The sequence below is a fragment of the Microplitis mediator genome, chromosome 9 (assembly GCF_029852145.1).
Source record: "Microplitis mediator isolate UGA2020A chromosome 9, iyMicMedi2.1, whole genome shotgun sequence".
NCBI lineage: Eukaryota > Metazoa > Arthropoda > Insecta > Hymenoptera > Braconidae > Microplitis > Microplitis mediator.
In genome coordinates this window covers 4430233-4448942 of record NC_079977.1, presented here as the reverse complement: position 1 = coordinate 4448942, position 18710 = coordinate 4430233, and the positions used below count along the sequence as shown (strand labels likewise).

Sequence of the window (18710 nt, the reverse complement as noted above, 5' to 3'; positions counted from 1 at the left end):
TGTTTTTTTATAGAAATAAGAAGTTCAGATGTTGGATGTATAATTTTTCTTTAAATTAAATTTTAAAAAAATTTACAACTCCGAAATAAATTTTTTTTAGTTAAAGATTCATGACTATAAAGTTAGCAGACATTTAACAACATTTTGATTTTTTTTAACAAAAAAACAAATATTAAAAAAAATATTTTGAAAAACTGCATGTATAGTTTATTAAATTTTCTACATGTGCATTTTTTTAGAAATATATTTTTTTTATTATTTATCTATTTAAAAAAATTTATTTAAATTTCAAATGTCTGCTAACTTTTCTGTCATTAAAGATTCTAATTACAGTGATATATTTTACAGAAAGTATTTAAAATTTAGATACCAGTGATTTACTTTTTCAAAACAGTATTCAAAATACTATATACCAAAAAAAAACTTCCATGAAGATACGCCCTAATTACAAAAATATTTTAGTTCAGTCCACCATTTTTTTTACAATAAAGTCATACTTGATCATAATCAAGTAGTGGGAGAAAATATTTATGATTCTTTTCCTTAACTTGCGGACTGGGCAAAAGCAAAACAAAGAGAGAGATTTAAATTTACAAACCACGTGCCGATTTAAAAAAATTATAAAAAATGTTCTCCAGCAAAGTTGAACACTTAATAGTCGATACTAGTGCATTTATTAAAAATGTATCACTACAGGTAATTAACTGATAATTAATTTTTTTATTAATAGTTGTAATTAAGAGGAAGTTTAAATATTTTTAGGTTACGTCAAAACAAATTGATGTGACAATTTTTATTGGTTTTTATTTAAATTAATTTGAATTTTACTTTACAGGATATTGCAATTAATGTAATTACTGAAGAAAGTGTTACCGCAGAAGTTAAAAGTAAAAGACAATTACGAAGATTAGTTGCTCTTCCTTACAATCTTGTGGTTAAAGATGTGGATCCTGAACACATAAAAACTGGTAAATTTTTTAAAAATTTAAATTGTCTATTTATTATGATTCTAAAGTTAGCAGACAATTAAAAATTTTCGGAATTTTTTTAACAAATTAATTACAAAAAAAAAAAAACTAGAAATATGCACATGTAGAAAAGTAAAAATACTACAGGTGCAATTTTTTCAAATATTTTTTTTTGAGTTCTCATTTTGAAAAAAAATTCAAAAATTATTAGGTGTCGGCTAACTTCAGTATCATCTATTTATTCGATACTGAAGTTACCCAACGTCTAACGATTTTTTAATTTATTTAAAAACGATTAATTTAAAAAAAAAAAAATATTCAAAAAATTGCACCTGTAGCCTTTTTAATTTTCTACATGCGCATTTTTTTTTTTTAAATTTATGTCCGGACCATTTATTTATTATTATTGTTATGATCATTAGTATTTATTAATTAATTTTTTTTTGTTTTAGTGACTGAATTTTCAAAAAAAACTGGTGACTACAAAAGTCTATCATCAACAGATATCAAAGTAATCGCGCTCACACTACAATTAGAAATTGAAAAAGTTGGTAAAGATCATATCAAACTTGTCCCAGCAATTGTCAAAACAGTACCAGCAGTTAAATCAGAACCTCTAGCTCATCCTAAATGTATTGCCGGGTTTTTCGTTCCTGACGGAAGTGATGACGAAAGTGATGATGACAGTAATCAAGGTGGTCAATGTCAATCTTTAATAGATCAAATAAACAATGCTGCAGCAGATGATGAACAATCAAAACCAACATCACCTGATTCAAATGACGACGACCCAAAAGATGTTTCAGAGTTGGATCAATATGACCCAGCAGACTTGGCGGATAAATTTAAAAATTTAGACTGTACTGCTGAGGAAATTGAACTGGATGACAAAGATCATACTGTTGATGATATTTTAGCACCAGTAAAATCTGAAAGTGATGATGATGATGATCATGATGATGATGATGATGATGAATCAGAAACAGCAACAGAAGAAGACAGCGATGATGATGGTTGGATAACTCCTAATAATCTCGCGGAATCTAAAAAGCAAATGAACTCCGAGACTTTATCAGAGAAATCAGTAGCAGTTGCATGCATGACAACAGATTTTGCGATGCAAAATGTACTGATGCAGATGGGTCTCAATGTTGCAGCTCTCGACGGTCGTATTATTAAACAATTACGAACTTACATCTTCCGTTGTTACGCTTGTTTCAAAAAAACAAGCCGTATGGATCAAGTATTTTGCCCTAATTGTGGAATGAAGACGTTAAAAAAAGTTGCGGTATCGCTAGATGAAGATGGCACTGAAAGGATTCATATTAATTATCGAAAACCATTGAGCACACGGGGAAAAAGATTCTCATTACCAACACCAAAAGGCGGTAAACATGCCAACAATCCTATTCTTTGTGCAGATCAACCTATTCCGCAACAAAGAGTAACGAAATTAGCACGAATGAAAAATAATCCTCTTGATGATGATTATATTGCTGGTTATTCCCCATTCGTTACAAGAGACGTTTTTTCAAAATCAGCAATGCTGGGGATTAGAACTCAACATTCAGAAATAAAACATTGGATGAAAAAAAATCCTAATGAGTGTAGGAAGAAAAGAAAGTAATTTAATAAATTTTTCTTCTATATTTCAAAAGTATTTTTTTTTATATTAATTTATTATATTAATTTTTAACAACTTAGCATACAAGTAAACGCAAAAACTACTTTTTATATCAACATGAATCTTACCACAAGATTCATTTTGATATGGAGATTGTTTTAGTATATATTTTATAGTCAATATCTCTTCAGTAACATATTTTTTTAAATTTACAAAATTATCTTCTATAAATTTAGTTTTTACGCTATTTACATAAATCGTGTCGATTGTTTACATTCAACTTGATTAAAATTAATGCCTGATGCTGAATGATGTTGAACACAATCATCTTTTAAATTAAAAAAAAGAATTACGTATACTTATTATAAAATATCTAAGGTTTTAAATAAGAAGTTTTTTTTCATGGGATTTCTTGCAGAATAAGATGGATCGGAAGTAGAATTGTTAAGAAAAATTGGACAAAATGATGAATTATATATTAAGCATGCAGGCTTATGCGCTTGTCTGCCTCGTGTCTCTTCCAGTGGTAAAGGATGGGTACGTTATTGGAGTTCTGTATTACCCCGTTGGCGTCAAAGTAAACAAATACTTGAGGCGGTATGCAGCCTGTTAGATTTCCTGAGATGGTCTCAGTGTCTTTGATTAATGCAAGGTTTTTGATTAGTTGATTATTAATCTGCGGCAGCTTTGCAAAATAGTCTCTGGCGAGTTGCAGTATGAAGATGTCTATGCGCGGGATATTGGCGACCTCGTAGAGTACCTCGTTGCTAATGAATCTTTGGTAGTTGGTTTTTCTAGATCTGTAGAGACCAGTGCACGCTCTTAGGCAGACTCTTTCAAATGCTCTTAGTTTTTCCATTAAGGAGGATCCTATGTTCCACCATATAGGCGCTGCGTAAGTTATGATGGGTCGCACTAAGAGTTGGTAGCAGATCACTTTTGCTTCTTTGGATAGGTGTTTGCAGAAAAAGATTCGACCGTTTGCCTTGAAGGCCGCTCTGGCTTTATCAAGCTGGGTTTCCACGTGGCTGTTAAGCTTTAGCAGATGGTCCAGGTGCACCCCCAGGTACCGTACTGTTTTTTTTCTTGGGATTACTGCAGTTTTGTGTGTGTCCGGCAGCGTGATGTTAATTTTATACTCTCGGAGACCTTTTTTTTTGAATTGGCAAGATGTTCGTGCGTCCTTCTAAATATGATGGTTTCACATTTAGAAGGGTTTACTCTGAGGTTCCAGAGAGCGAAGTGTCTGGTAATTTTGTCCGCGGTGTCGTTTAGCTTTTTTTGCAGTAGTGGTACTGAAGGGCCCGACATGTATAATATGGCATGATCTGCGAACGCTATAGATCTCAAGGAGTACGGTAGCATCTCTGTGGTCTTGTTCATGTAGTTTGCGTTGATGATTTGTGCAGTAAGGATGACAAAAAGAATAGGAGAGTTTACCGTATCCTGTTGGAATCCTTCTGCTATTGAGAATCTGAGTGCGGATGTGTGTTTGCCGTCCCAGGTTACAAATGACTTGCTGGTGATTGAGTCAAGTATCGTAAAGATCATTCACTTCGGGAAGCCAATGATGTTGCATCTGTATATGAGCCCATCAGTCCAGCCAGAATCGAAGGTCTTTTCAAGGTCAATCAGTAGTGCTGCAGTGTGGTCATTGTATCTTAGGTGGTGAGTGATGTCGGAAACCAGCTTGTGGATTGCGTGCGTTGTGGAGTGGTTAAATCTGAACCCGAATTGGTTGTCTGGGATCACTTTCTTTTCCTCACAGACGTTGTGTAAGACTAATTGGGCGGTAGCTGGTTGGATCGTTAGGGTTTTTGCCTTTTTTGAGGATTATTAGGACTTTGGCACATTTCCAGTTGGTCGGGAAATAGTACCTGTTCATTGCGTTGTTTAATAGAATTACGTACGAGATGATAACAGAAGTAGGTAGGTGCTTCAGGACAATTGGTGGAATGTTGTCCAGCCCGCTTGATGTTTTGTTAGGAAGCTTTTTGAGGATCATTTCCAGCTCTGCTGATGTGCAGAAAAATTCACCAGCCGTGGATCGTGGGTTTGTGGCAGGGTTATCTTCGCTGAATTCTGTGTGAGCTTTGTTGTTGGTTCGAAAGTCTGCTGCTTCTTGGCGAATTTTATTGGCTGCCGTGTCCACTGTTTGTCTGACTATGGTGTTGTTGTTAAGGTATCCTGGAGAGTTTATTTGCTCAAAGTGTGCACCAATGATGTTAAGTTTATCCAATGGCGTAGTGAATTTAAAGTGGTCGTTATCCTCCGATGCTTCCGCTAAGTTGTTGATGCTTCTTTGCAGTAATGGACTGTTTTTTTTTGGAATAGATAGACCAGACATATAAAAGATAGAGTCGTCAGCGAAGGAAATCGCTCGTAGGGGTATGGTATCATCTCCGCGGTCTTGTTTACTCTACTTGAGCTTATAATTTTAGCTGTTAGGATGATGAAGTAGATGGGGAAGTTGACGGTGCCCTGTTGGAATCCTTCAGCTATCACAAACACAAGTGATGATAGCAGCGTTCCGTCCCAGGTGACGAAAGATTTTTTTTTCAATTGAGTCCAGGATGATGAAGACGAGCCATTTCGGGAATCCGTACGTTAGGCATTTGCAAATTAAGTTCAGTGTTAAGGGGCAATGTTTATGGTCGTGTTCACCACTGCATTTTACACAGCGACGGGTACAGTTGCAGTTCTGGCTGGTGTGACCGAACCGTTGACATTTAAAACACTGGAACGGACCCCTTTTACGGGGGCGTTGCCAGTGTATTACTTGCGACAGTAGACGTTTGCACCTGGTGATTTCCAACGTTTTGCTGTCGCTCGTGACTTGGACCATGAAGAAGTACCTGTTTACGTCTTTCTTATCGTATTTAATTTTGATTACCTTGATGATGGTAGCATGCTGGAAGTTGAGGGCTTTCAGCGCCGTCTCAACATCTTTTTCATCATAGCCCCCGTATACGCCTTTGAGGACTAGATTTTTAGGTCTTTGATGGCTTGGGGTAAAGGTGTAAAATTCGCAGCCTTCTACGGTTTTGACTGCTGTTTTAAGTAGTCCAAATGACTCTATTGTACTTGCCTGGATGGTGATGTTTTGCTCATCAACCTGCTTTAGTGTGTAACTTTCATTGATCACAGAGTGTGCTGTCGCTACTTCTACGAGTTTTTTTATTGTGGTTCCTTGGACGTGGATCGGAGGCGGTCTGATTTTTTTGGTTGGTGGGGTTTTAGCTGCTTTCTCTTGCTGATTCTGACTGTCCTGTATTGGACTGGCTGTTGAATGTGCAACGCGTTGAGAGTTTGACGGTGAATTACTTGTATTACCATATAATGTTTCCTCTGACAATTCCATATCGTTGGGGTCGTTATCGAGAGAGTCAAATACATTTGGAGAGGGCTCTATTGGGCCACTTGCTGCTGGGTCGGGCTGTTTGTGGCGGGGTTATCTTCGCTGAATTCTGTGTGAGCTTTGTTGTTGGTTCGAAAGTCTGCTGCTTCTTGGCGAATTTTATTGGCTGCCATGTCCACTGTTTGTCTGATTATGGTGTTGTTGTTGAGGTATCTTGGAGAGTTTATTTGCTCAAAGTGTGCACCAATGATGTTAAGTTTATCCAATGGCGTAGTGAATTTATAGTGGTCGTTATCCTCGGATGCTTCCGCTAAATTGTTGATGCTTCTTTGCAGTAATGGACTGTTTTTTTGGAATAGATAGATCAGACATAAAAGATGGAGTCGTCAGCAAAGGAAATTGCTCGTAGGGTGTGTGGTATCATCTCCGCGGTCTTGTTTACTCTACTTGAGCTTATGATTTTAGCTGTTAGGATTATAAAATATATGGGAGAGTTGACGGTGTCCTGTTGGAATCCTTCAGCTATCATAAACACAAGTGATGATAGCAGCGTTCCGTCCCAGGTGACGAAAGATTTTTTTTCAATTGAGTCCAGGATGATGAAGACGAGCCATTTCGGGAATCTGTACGTTAGGCATGTGTAAATTAAGAAGTTGGTCCAGCCTGAATCAAATGCCTTTTCAAGGTCTACAAGTAGTGCCGCAGTATGTTCGTATCGTCTTAAATGGTGTGATATGTCCGAAGTTAGTTTGTGGATGGCGTGCGTTGTGAAATGGTTATATCTGAATCTAAATTGATTGTCTGGAATTACTTTTTTGTCGTTGCAGGTTTTGATTATTTGTTTGTTAATAATTATTTTAAAAACTTTGTTCATGCTCGGTGTCAAGCTGATTGGGCAGTAGCTAGCCGGGTCACTGGGGTTTTTGGATGGTTTGACTTTTGGTACTTACTTCTGATAGTTTTGTCTACCGTTTGTTTTATCGCTGTGTTGTCGTTAAAGTATCTCAGAAAATTCATTTTTTCAAGAAAGAAAATTTCACTTTCTTAATGAGTGAAAATTTTTTTTTGTAGCAAATATATAAAATAATTCATTTTTAATTTAAAAGACAATTGTGGGTAACATCACGTATCAAATAAACATATTTAGGTTCAATAAAATGAAAAAAATGTATTTAAATACGTTACTGAAGAAATTTTGAAAAAAATGATTTTTTGTTGTATTTAAATGTAAAATTGAAATTAAAAAAAAAAATTTAGCTTAATAAATTTTAATTTTTTAAAAAATAAACGAAATTCTTAATTATTTAAAATACATAAACAAAATGTTATAAATCCTTTATGTGATGTTTAAATCTTCGTTATTTAATTAAATAAAATAAAAAATAAAAAATATATTTAATTTTTGCAAATAAAAGCAAAAGTAATGCTCCGGGTGAGGATCGAACTCACGACCTTAAGATTATGAGACTTACGCGCTGCCTACTGCGCTACCGAAGCAATTGCATGGGACAAGTGGTTTGTCGCACATGAATCATAGCATTGCAAAAAAAAAAACATAACCTCAACTACAGAAATCAATTTTTTAAAAATGCAATTTCATATCAAATCATTTAAAAAAATAAATTAATATTTTTATCGACGTGTTTACTCACATCTCTACTCAAGAGAAAAAGTTATAACTCTTAGTCAATTGAGGATTTACTTGCAAAACGTTTTTGTTAATAACAAAAAAAATTACAACTTTTTTTGCCAGGTTTTTGTACTAGAAGATTCACCAGATTTTTCTCTATTTTATTCAATTTTTTATTTGACTACGGCAGTTTTTCGCCACAAAGCTTCGTAGTTAAGGGAAGTAGACTATCTACTCATTTACTTTTTTACTCAGCCTCACCTCTACTCAAATATTTTTCAACTCCACGATGGTCTGCTAGAATTAAAGTCCAAAATTACTCGAGTAACCTTAGAAATCAACTCTTTGTTTCTTTCGTCGTTTAAAATCAGTAACAAATTTATTTATAATTTAAATAAATTAGATACAGTTTTAATATCTTCTATAATAAACAAAAAAAAACTATGATCTAAACTTTTTAAACAACGGGTGTTTATTCGCCGTCGATGAAGACGCTGATTTTTTATACTCGTAATAAACTGCATCGTCTGCTCCAGACATCGATGCTAAATTTCCAGCTTTTCTCATAATCTAAAAAAATTAATTATAAATTTTATGCAGATGATCAGATGTTGCCATAAAAATAAAAACATAAAAATAACTTACAGGACGAAAACCATCACCCGGAATTCTTTCCTCATCAGCATCCGTATCACTGGCTAGCAAAACTTGCTGCAATAACTGACCCTGTTCCTCTCTAGTCTTATAAAACAAATCTGGCTCTTCATCCATTCCCGACAATTTAGTGATAACTTTATACGCATACCCTTGATTTACAAGAAACCGCTGACGTTTTCTCGAATAGTTCATTTCAACAGTATCCTGTGATACCAGTGTATAAAAAAACGCATTATACTCTTCAGCAATCGCGCCTTTTTTCGCTCTCAAAATCCGTCCCAATCGCTGCGCCTCTTGTCTTCTCGATCCACCGTGCGATGAAATTTGAATCAACACATTTGCCTCTGGTAAATCAAACGACGTATCAGCAACTTTACTTACAAATATCGTGTTAACTTTAGTATTAAATTTGAAATTTTGTAAAATTTGAATTCGCTCAGTTTGACTAGTTGGCCCATAAATATACGGCTTGTTCATTTTGATCGCATAATGTTTCAACGCGAAGACATTATCAGAAAATACAATCGTTTTGTCACCACGTCTTTCATGATAACGAATCAAATATTGACAGGCACGAAATTTACTGGGATTCATTACATACAGTAACAATTTTCTGCTCATTTTACAGTTCAAATATTCGCGATAAAATTCAGGTGTCATCGGGCACCAAACTTCAGCGCACTGTACCCGCGCAATGAAACCGCGTTTTTGTAATTCCAACCAATTGGCTTCGTACAATTTTGGACCAATCAAAAAATTTAAGTCTGCTATCTTATCATCCTCTCGCAAAAGTGTTGCAGTCAAACCTAACTTACAATGCGACTGAACAATCGTTAATACACGACGGAACATTTTGGCGGGTATCGTATGCACTTCGTCCAAGACCATGATACCCCACTCTTGTTCCTGCAACCATTTCATTGTCTGCTCAGCTTCCCATGATCGCTTTTGCGTATGAGTTATCATGGAATAAGTTGTCACAAGTATCCCGCAGCCCATTGGTTTGTCTTTGGCTTCGCTGGTGAACCGGCAGATCATCGAGTCATCGGCAGTCGACCACATTTTGAACTGTTGCTTCCATTGTTCGACTGACACACCCGAGTTACAGAGTACAAGAGCACGTTTGCGTACAGTACAACATGCTGTGACCCCAACTAAACTTTTACCGGCACCGCAGGGCAAGACGATGACCCCAGAACGTGCGCGTCCATTACCGAACATTTTGCGCAGACTTTTTTCTTGGTATGGCCGCAATACTGCTGACGGTTTCAAGTCAATGTTTATGTCTGGATTAACGGTGTCGTTTCGGAAATCATATTCTGCTAGCAGTGGATACTCTAATTCGATGCAACGCTTTTGAATTACTTCTATTTTTTCCTGATTGACTTCAAAACTGACGATTTTTAGTTGCTGGTCTTCCTCTTCGTCTTCGTCTTCTTTGTCCATTTTATCAAAAAATTTTGTTATGTCTTCAGGTACCGGAGCTGCTTCAGCAGCTGGATCTTTAGGGTCACCAGTTGTGCTGGATGCTGCTGGAGGATTTACTACCAGGGGTTTAGCGCCGAATTGCGGGGCGGCTATTTTAGTTTGGATGTTTGTTATCAAGCCGTCTTTCTCAGGATCGTCAACTTTTTTACGTAAGCGGCATTCCTGAATAACTGGATCTTTTAGTAATTTTTGAAGTACGTCAGGAAATGGCGACTCGACGAAATATTTGTTATGCTTCAAAACTAATTTCACCTGGATAATTAAAATTTTAAATAGTAAATATAATTTTATCATTATAAATAACTAAATAACTTCGAGTATTTGGTATTGTAGACTTACTTTGCCGTATGATAGTGTACATAACTGTATAAATTCAATTATACCATCGGGAATACTCGTTTTACTTAATCTTTTTAAATATTCAATTATATCGTGGGTTTGTAATCCGACACTCACTGCTGCGTAGAGTGAGTAAGCTGTTAATTTGTACTGAAAAATAATTATGTTATTTTTAATTATAAGTAAAATTATTGCCCAGACAGACGATAACTTTTTTATACTGGGGTTTGAATTTTTTTATTTATAACATCTAATTTTAATTAAATTTTTAAATGAAATTCTAATTTAATTAAATTACGGAGAAGAAAAAATCTTTTTGAAGGCAAGTAAACATTTTTGGCGCCAAAAAATCCTTTTTCTGGGTAGGGGTTCGAAATACAAATCGAATTACTCGTAATTTTTTGAGTTAGTTGATTCGAATCGAGAAAATATTGATCAGCTTTCAAAATATTTAATTTTTATAAAATGGAGAGCTTAGTTTTTTAAAGTTAACAAAATTAATTATTTTGTAGATTTTTATCTGAGCTCTGATTTTTGAAGAAGATTTGAGTCATTGGAAAAAATTAAAAAATTTTAAGTCGTTCAAAATAAAATTTCCGAATTATTTGAAAATTTGCAAATAATTTTAAGTTTCGAATGATTAAAAATTTACAATCAATTTGAAAAATTCGAATTATTTGATTTGATTTGAATAATTCGGCAGCTTAAACTGCTCGCAGGTCGATAATTAATACGAATGTGAATTAAATTAACAAAATTAAAATACCTCATGAATATGCTCAGGACGACAAACAGGTTCTGAGATAGCAATTAAAAAATCATGAGCGTGTCGATAAACTGGTGAAAATGACTCCAAAAAAATATGACCATTTGGAGCCTGTAAAATAAAATATTTAATTGCAATGACATAAAACGATAATACTGAAGTTAGCCGACGTCCAATAATTTTTGAATTTTTTTTTAAGCGAGAAATTATAAAAAAAAAAATATTTCAAAAAATTGCACTTATAGTCTTGTAAATTTTCTACATGTGCATATTTTTATTTTTTATTTTTTTTTTTCAAATTTAATTGTTCAAAAAAAATCAAAAAATTTTTAATTGTCTGCTAACTTCAGGATCGTCATAAAACAGACAAATAATTAAAATTTTAATAATTTTGTTACATACAACCCATAGAGGTCTCAAAGCATTATCCGGCTTTAATATCATTTGTGAACGATAATCTTTCGCACCAAATTCATCCTCCAGAGCGTTTTCATCCATTTTTTCAGCATCATTTTTAGCAGCGTCTGGTATACCATCAGTGTCAATATTTTCACCGTAATCATCATCATTGTAATCATCTTCTTCTTTGCGTTTTTTTGATTTCGCACGATCTACATACAAAAAAATTATATCAGATATCAATAATTTTAAAAAAGTTGATATATTTTAATTATATAATTAAATAGAAGTAAAAACAGCAACCGGGAATTTATTTTCTTTTTAAATTTGAATCCAAATTATGATCCTGAAATTAGCAGACAATTAAAAGTTTTTGGATTTTTTTTAGGACAATTAAATTTGAAGAAAAAAAAACTAAAAATATGCACATGCAGAAAATTTAAAAGACTACAAGTGCAATTTTTTGAAGTATTTTTTTTTTTATAATTTATCGTTTCGAAAGAAAATTCAAAATTTATTAGACGTCGGCTAATTTCAATGTCATATACAAATTTATGATACTGAAGTTAGCAGACGTCTAATAATTTTTGGATCTTTTTTTTAGACGATAAACTAAAAAAAAAAAATATTTAAAAAAATTGCACCTATAGTTTTTGAAATTTTCTACATGTGCATATTTTTAGTTTTTGTTTTTTTTTTAATTGATTTGTTTAAAAAAAAATTTGAAAATTATTAATTGTCTGCTAACTTCAGGATCATACAAATTTTAGAAAAAATAGATTTTTTTAAAAAATTTTCATGCACTTTTTCTTATCAGTTTATCAAAATTTGTAATTTGTTTGTAAAAAATAAACAAATAAATAAATTTTTAAAATAATTAAGTAATTAGAATAATATAAAAATAATTTAAGAAAGTAAAATAAGGTTACCATCTTTTTTTACGCGTTTCGGTGGCCCCATTTTGATTTTTTAAACAAAATCTATTATTCTAATAATTATTTAACTCTTAACTTAACATACAAAAATAATTACACTAAATAATAATTTAAAAAACTGTTTTTATAATTAAATATTGTAATTGTACTTTCATTTCTTGTTGACAGACGTTTACTTTATTTTTTATTTTTTTTTTTTACAGACAGTGGCTCCTTTGTCATCATTTCCACCGGCAAAATATCTGTTGATAAAATGAATACCATTTATAATGAGTGTGAATGTAGCAGACATCAGACAAATTTCAAATTTTGAAATTAATGTGCATTTTTTATAAATATTATTTTTTAAATTATTTATAATTTTAAATTTGTCTGTCTGCTGCATTCATACTCGTGTGAATTTGGCTGACAATCGGCAATTTTTGAAATTTTTGAATAAATAAATAAATTGTAGAAAGAATTAAAATTAAAAAATGCGTCTTTAGATAATTGACAAATTAGCGCGCGCATTTTTTTAAACCATCATTTTAATTAATCAATTAATTAATTTGAAATATTTAAATTGTCTGATGTCTGCTACATTCACACTCGAGAAATTTTCAAATTTTTGAATAAAATAAATAAAATGTAAGTAGAAAAAAATTTTAAATTCATATTTACATCGATGAAAAATCATGAGAGTGAATGTAGCAGACATCAGAAAATTTTAATATTTCAAATTAATTAATTCAAATGATGAAGTTTAAAAAATGCACAAGTTAATTCGAGTGTCAATGAAACTGACAAGTGGAAATTTTTTTAATTTTTGAATAAAATAAATAAAATGTAAGTAGAAAAAAATTTTAAATTCATATTTACATTAATGAAAAATCATGAGAGTGAATGTAGCAGACATCAGACAGTTTAAATATTTCAAATTAATTTATTCAAATGATGAAGTTTAAAAAATGCGCAAGTTAATTCCCGATTGTCAATGAAACTGACAAGTGGGAATTTTTTGAATTGTTGAATAAAATAAATAAATCGTAAGTAGAATAAAAATAAAAAAATGCGTATTTACATTTGCGCGTTTTTTTAAATTCCATTATTTTAAATAATTAATTTGTTTATTTAAAATTTCAAAATTGTCTCATATCTGCCCCATTCTCTCTCATTTTTATTTTATTTATTTTTGTCACCCATAAAAATTTTAATGACAGTAGAAATTTTTATAAAATAAAAATAAAAAAATGCACGTTTAGAAAATTCAAAAATGAGTATGCGTTTTTTTAAAGTTTATTATTTTTATTATTTAAGTTTTTTATGTGAAATTGTCTACAAAAAATTGTCTTATGTCTGAAACATTTACTCATAAATTTTATGGCGCGTTTCCAATTTTAAAATCGCGTATTATTATATTTATTGTTATTATATATTTATGTGTATAGAAGTCATTGTCATTTGTCTTTTGATGAGAATTTGTACCGATGGTCATAAATTCCGATAGGTTACAAAGTTGATATTTCATATCTTGATATATTTTTTTATAAAATTATTTAGTATTTAAATTCCACGAATATAAAATAAAAAATAAAATCAAAATGATGGGCACCGATAATAGTTTTTTTGAAAAAACAATGAACTCATACGGAACAATAAAAACAAACAGAAGTTTATTGCAAACAAGAAACAAAAAAGTTTACCCGACTTTTAAACCTCTGATCCAGCGGGTAATAAATTTCAAAGCATTCGGTAAGTAAAAAAAATATGTAATTAATAATATATATGTATATATTGTATTTAAAATAATGAATTATAAAATTAAGCAGGAGTTAAGCACAAGAAAATAGTTTTAAATGATTTTTCTTCGAGTAAAAACAATGACGAAGCTGATCGGTTTAGTTTACTGATACCTTATGCTGATCAGATGTTGAATTGGAAAATTTTATTCGATCAATCGAACCCAGAACTGGGTCCGGATTTTGAGTTTGATGATAAGACATTTCTAACTGATCCTGATTTAGAAGAACTGGAAAATAATGTGCCGAGTCTCGTTAATTGGGACCCACGTGATCCTGATTCTTTGATTAAAGTCATAATGGAATTTATTGTCTACTATCGCAAACACCAGGTAATTATTTATTATAAATTAATATCTATATATATTTTTTTTACTGATAAAGCAGCCGGTATCTGGCAATTATTTTTTTAAACGAATTACACTTGATTATAAATAATTATTTAAAAACATTAGCATGATAACTTCAATAAGTCCTTTGTCTAGAATTATTGACGCAATTTTTTGAACCCAGGATAAAAGAGACCACGACCCAGAGATTTTTTTAAAAAATCCGGATAATAGAAAATTTTAATTACAGTCGACTGTCATAAGCCTGCCCGTAATGTTTTTCCCCTTAATCGGCAGGTACTGAGTCCAAACAGCATCCACTTAACCACTTTTTTGAGTTTCGTAGCTGATATCCCGTTATAAGCCTCCGGGAAAATTCGATTAATTATAAACTTCAGAGCATTAATTTTCGTTACGTAAATGACAGTTCTGGCTGTGATTAATTTTTATAAAAATTAGTGTCAATAATAAATAGTATTTATAGTTTCTGCTTAATTATAAATTCCAAATGACAATTTATGCTTGCGCTAATAGTTGATCGCATTGGTCTTAAATTGACTTGTTTCTGACTGGCTGCTGACACTGAAACTTTAAGTTCCATTGCAGGTGATCATGAAAAGTATAGGGCGTGTTCAGAAAAACACTCTGGAGATTGATAAATATTTATCCAGAAGTTAGTAAGTGGAAAATCACGTGGTTTAATTAAAACCAGAGGAACGAAAGAATACCTGACACCTCATTTACCTTCTCCGGAAAATTTATCAACGACTGCGGCAGTCGAATTGTTCCTCTGGTTCAACCAGATAATATTTGGGTGACCGGTCAGAATATCTATCATAAAAATATCCAATGCAAAAATATCCATGAAAAATCTCCAATGCAATAATATCCATTGAAAAAATGATCCATAAATAAACATATCCAAATGAAAATAATCAATTCTCAAAAATATCCAAAATAGCAATTCTTGGAACTGTTTTTGCCATAATGATTATGGATAAAGGTTAAGGAACCCGGGTAAAATGATCAGAACTGACCATGCCTGTTCATGTATGATCAGGCCTGAAATTAGACATGATCAGGCCTGATCATACCTTCCATGCCTGTTCATGTCTGGTCATATCTTTTCATGTCTGAAGCGTTAAATACGCTCAGGACTGATCATATAAAAATTTGTTTATATTTGATATTTAGGCCATTCGGTTGCGAATAATAATTCTTTGCAAAAGTGGTTCATTGATATGAAAACAACAATTTATACATGGATATTTTTAATACCATTATTGTAAAAATATAAATTTTTTAATGAATATTTATATATGCAATAATGATAAAACAAATGTGTTGTAACTGTTAGAAAATAGGGTATTTTTTTATTAATGGCCCATGAAATAGATATAGAACATGTTAATAATATGATATTTTTGATGGATTATTATAATTTGAATGTATTTAATGTATAATTACTGATAATAAATCTTATAATTAGTGGATACCGATCGGCAAAGCGGTTATGGATATTTTTGAACACGGATTTATTTTAAGTGGTAATTATTACTTATGGATATTTTTTCTACTGGATATTTTTCCATTGGGTATTTTTACATTGGATATTTTGGCCTAGAACCAATATTTGTCAGCGCAGAAGCTGCATTTTTATCTTCCAGAGTTAATTTCTGAACATGCCCATATGAGTAACTCTGAATGAAAGACGATTTCCACCTGCGGGTGATGTCAGCCTCCACCCTGGTCTGAAATCTTTTTGTTTCATCCCTCGTCACACAATATCCTATTTAATTTGTGATAACTAAATAATTTTTTTTTTTTAGGTCGAAAAGTTAAAAAATTATGAACGTTTGTCACGTGAATACGAGATGTTATTGCAAAATACAGAAGTATGTGAAGAAGACGTCGAAGTAATTTTAGTACCCGACACAATAGATCCACACGAAGCGCGTTTTTTTATACGCATTGCACTAGATTTTTCACGGTTACCTCGACGCAGCGGCAATGAAACAGACCGAGATGCCATTACGTTACAAGTGACATTTTCTCAATTACACTGGACTCGTGTTGTCCCTCTACTGTATTTGTCAACCAGCTTAGAAGACGTCCTCGGAAATTCAAATACTCTTCATTTACCGCCTTTTCAGCCAGCTAAGAACCTGATGAAATACGTTCAGGAAATAAAGAAACTAATAACTGATAAAATGAATGCAGTGATAGAAAATTTTGAGAAGAAACGCGACTTTGTAACGACAGCTCTCGTGTTGCAAGGCGCCAGTATTATGGAATACGACGCTCTTGACTTTTCGTTCATTACTCTATTACTTAATCACAATGATTTCCATTTCTTTTTACATATCAGTCTAACAAATAAGTTTCCGTCTGAACCACCAAGATACACACTGCAGTCTTGCTATCAAACTAATCTCGGTAATGAACTTCCTAAGCAACTTGTTTATAATATTCCCTACAGCCCGCGTTGGGAATCCATTAGAATGATTACCGAAGCTTTTAATTATATTTTGGAAAACGAAGTTGAGAAATTTAAAAGATCGTCAAGAAATCGTCGATGGTGATTAGTAATAATTATTATTATTTATTAATTAATGATTATTATTATTATTATTTATCTTAAAAGTATTCAGTTCTTATATTATTATTGTGTTTATTTAAATAATTTATGCGACAAGATTTCACGTTAAAAAAAATGAGTACTTGAGCATTTAAATTTTTTTAAGAAATTATTTAAATAATTTTTCACTTATGAAATATTTTTTTTTTTGGTTTAAAAAATTAATAGAGGTTTAAATTTTATGAAACCAAAAATAGTTTATAATTTCAATGCTTTTGACTATTATTTTTATTTTGTTGTAAGTTAAATAATGTAATAAGTGGTTCTTTTGTGAATTTAGTAAATTTGGAAGTTGATGATTTTTAAAAATTATTTTGAATAAAAAAAAATTTGTGGGGAAGGCATCAGTTGCTTACATGATTTTTTCGTACATTGGAAATTCTTACTGCTGTTGGCTACTAAAATTTATTCTACGGTTCTATTGCCTATGGAAATATTAAATATATAATTTAATTGCATACAAAATAATTGCACTGTTCTATTGCCTAGAAAAATAATTCATGATGTTCAATTGATTGCTATTTAATTGTGAACCCAAATCAAAGAAATTCCTAATTAATGTACACAAGCTTCTGATTTATTTGCTAAGAAAATCTTGTACTTGTTGAGGAGAAATAACCAACGGTCAAGACCGACCACTTGATAAAAAAAAGGCAGCTGGTCTGAAAAATATCAGAACCTCGGTAGTCTTCACAATAGCAACTGGAAAACTTGACAGAGTTTTCCATCAGAAATTAGTAGGGACAAGATTTTTGCCTTATTTTTTAAATGAATAGTTCAAATTTTTGATATTACGGCGAAAATATTGGTCTTATTAAAAAAGTTTTCGAACAAAAGTTGTAGGAAATTTAATTTTCTAAAAAAAATGTATCCTATAATTTTCGTATACGATCAATATTTTCACCGTAATTCAAAAATTAAGATTCATAATGAATGATTCAAAATTTGATTAATTATGAAAATCTTAATTTTGAAATTACGGGTTTCTTATTAATCCTAAGAAAAAATTATAAGAGACATTTTTTTTAGACAATTAAATTTCCTACAACTTTTGTTTGAAAAATTTTTTAATAAGACCAATATTTTCCCCGTAATATAAAAAATTTCACACCACTAATTATTAATTATTTTTAAATTAACGCAAAAATCCTGGCCCTAGAAATTAGTGACCTGATCAGGTGATTCTCTGCGTCGACTATGAGATTCAACCCAGTGTCTTATTATGGACATGGCGAGTTATACTTTTGTCAAGACTACCGCGGTTCTGATATTTTACAGATCAATCGTCTTTTTTTTATCAAGTGATCGGTCTTGAACGTTGGTCATTTCTCCTCAACAAGTACAGGATTTTCTCAGCAAAATCAGAAGCTTGTCTACATTAATCAGGAATTTCTTTGATTTGGGTTCACAATTAAATAGCAACTAATTGAACATCATGAATTATTTTTCTGTAGGCAATAGAACTGCAATTATTTTTTTCGCAATTAAATTACATATTTAATATTTCCGTAGGCAATACAACCGTAGAATAAATTTTAGTAGCCAACAGCAGTAGGAATTTCCAATGTACGAAAAAATATTGTAGCAATTGAGTGTAATTGTAATAAAAATTAAATAATTTATTAAAAAAAAAAAATAATCAACTTCCGGATCAAAGTGATAAAGTTTCTAATAAAAAATTTAATTAAACAGTTAATTGATTTGTCTTTTTTTAATATGTAAGGTACAATTATCATAATTTATAAATTTACATTTACAATTCTTATATATAAGATTTATTTTTTTTTTATTTATTTACTTT

At 31.7% G+C, this 18710-nt stretch overlaps 3 protein-coding genes and 1 non-coding gene across 5 annotated transcripts; 2 read left to right on the top strand and 2 right to left on the bottom strand.

Annotated features, from left to right (window-relative positions):
• The first annotated feature begins 509 nt into the window (after positions 1 to 509).
• On the top strand, positions 510 to 2628 carry LOC130674724 (RNA-binding protein NOB1). The gene is made up of 3 exons (XM_057480136.1): positions 510 to 696; positions 836 to 968; positions 1421 to 2628. Exons 1-3 carry the CDS (start codon positions 628 to 630, stop codon positions 2593 to 2595), a joined length of 1377 nt encoding a protein of 458 aa, XP_057336119.1. The 5' UTR covers positions 510 to 627; the 3' UTR covers positions 2596 to 2628.
• A 4746-nt stretch (positions 2629 to 7374) lies between these two features.
• On the bottom strand, positions 7375 to 7447 carry Trnam-cau (transfer RNA methionine (anticodon CAU)). Its single transcript has one exon. It is a non-coding gene; the product is annotated as a tRNA-Met (tRNA).
• A 202-nt stretch (positions 7448 to 7649) lies between these two features.
• On the bottom strand, positions 7650 to 12368 carry LOC130674745 (general transcription and DNA repair factor IIH helicase subunit XPB). The gene is made up of 6 exons (XM_057480167.1): positions 12159 to 12368; positions 11233 to 11441; positions 10831 to 10941; positions 10065 to 10214; positions 8226 to 9977; positions 7650 to 8150 (listed from the first exon to the last, which is right to left on the bottom strand). Exons 1-6 carry the CDS (start codon positions 12187 to 12189, stop codon positions 8022 to 8024), a joined length of 2382 nt encoding a protein of 793 aa, XP_057336150.1. The 5' UTR covers positions 12190 to 12368; the 3' UTR covers positions 7650 to 8021.
• A 1237-nt stretch (positions 12369 to 13605) lies between these two features.
• On the top strand, positions 13606 to 18650 carry LOC130674132 (BRISC and BRCA1-A complex member 2-like). Of its 2 annotated transcripts, none has more exons than XM_057479388.1 (3): positions 13606 to 13895; positions 13973 to 14274; positions 16101 to 18650. In XM_057479388.1, the coding sequence occupies exons 1-3, from the start codon at positions 13745 to 13747 to the stop codon at positions 16851 to 16853; spliced, it is 1206 nt and encodes a 401-aa protein (XP_057335371.1). In that variant the 5' UTR covers positions 13606 to 13744; the 3' UTR covers positions 16854 to 18650. The 2 variants fall into 2 exon arrangements, with proteins under 2 accessions (XP_057335371.1, XP_057335370.1); XM_057479387.1 differs by having other exon boundaries at positions 13970 to 14274.
• Positions 18651 to 18710: the final 60 nt, after the last annotated feature.

What these genes read in the sequence shown, in the direction of transcription:
- LOC130674724 (XM_057480136.1), top strand. Translation starts at nt 628, where the DNA reads ATGTTCTCCAGCAAAGTTGAACACTTAATAGTCGATACTAGTGCATTT. An exon ending in TTAAAAATGTATCACTACAG is followed by an intron (nt 697 to 835) that starts GTAATTAACTGA and finishes TTTACTTTACAG; the next exon opens with GATATTGCAATTAATGTAAT. An exon ending in TCCTGAACACATAAAAACTG is followed by an intron (nt 969 to 1,420) that starts GTAAATTTTTTA and finishes TTTTTGTTTTAG; the next exon opens with TGACTGAATTTTCAAAAAAA.
- LOC130674745 (XM_057480167.1), bottom strand. Translation starts at nt 12,189, where the DNA reads ATGGGGCCACCGAAACGCGTAAAAAAAGATG. An exon ending in GAAACGCGTAAAAAAAGATG is followed by an intron (nt 11,442 to 12,158) that starts GTAACCTTATTT and finishes TTTTGTATGTAG; the next exon opens with ATCGTGCGAAATCAAAAAAA. An exon ending in GTCCTGAGCATATTCATGAG is followed by an intron (nt 10,215 to 10,830) that starts GTATTTTAATTT and finishes ATTATTTTTCAG; the next exon opens with TACAAATTAACAGCTTACTC.
- LOC130674132 (XM_057479387.1), top strand. Translation starts at nt 13,745, where the DNA reads ATGATGGGCACCGATAATAGTTTTTTTGAAAAAACAATGAACTCATAC. An exon ending in AATAAATTTCAAAGCATTCG is followed by an intron (nt 13,896 to 13,969) that starts GTAAGTAAAAAA and finishes TATAAAATTAAG; the next exon opens with CAGGAGTTAAGCACAAGAAA. An exon ending in TCTACTATCGCAAACACCAG is followed by an intron (nt 14,275 to 16,100) that starts GTAATTATTTAT and finishes TTTTTTTTTTAG; the next exon opens with GTCGAAAAGTTAAAAAATTA.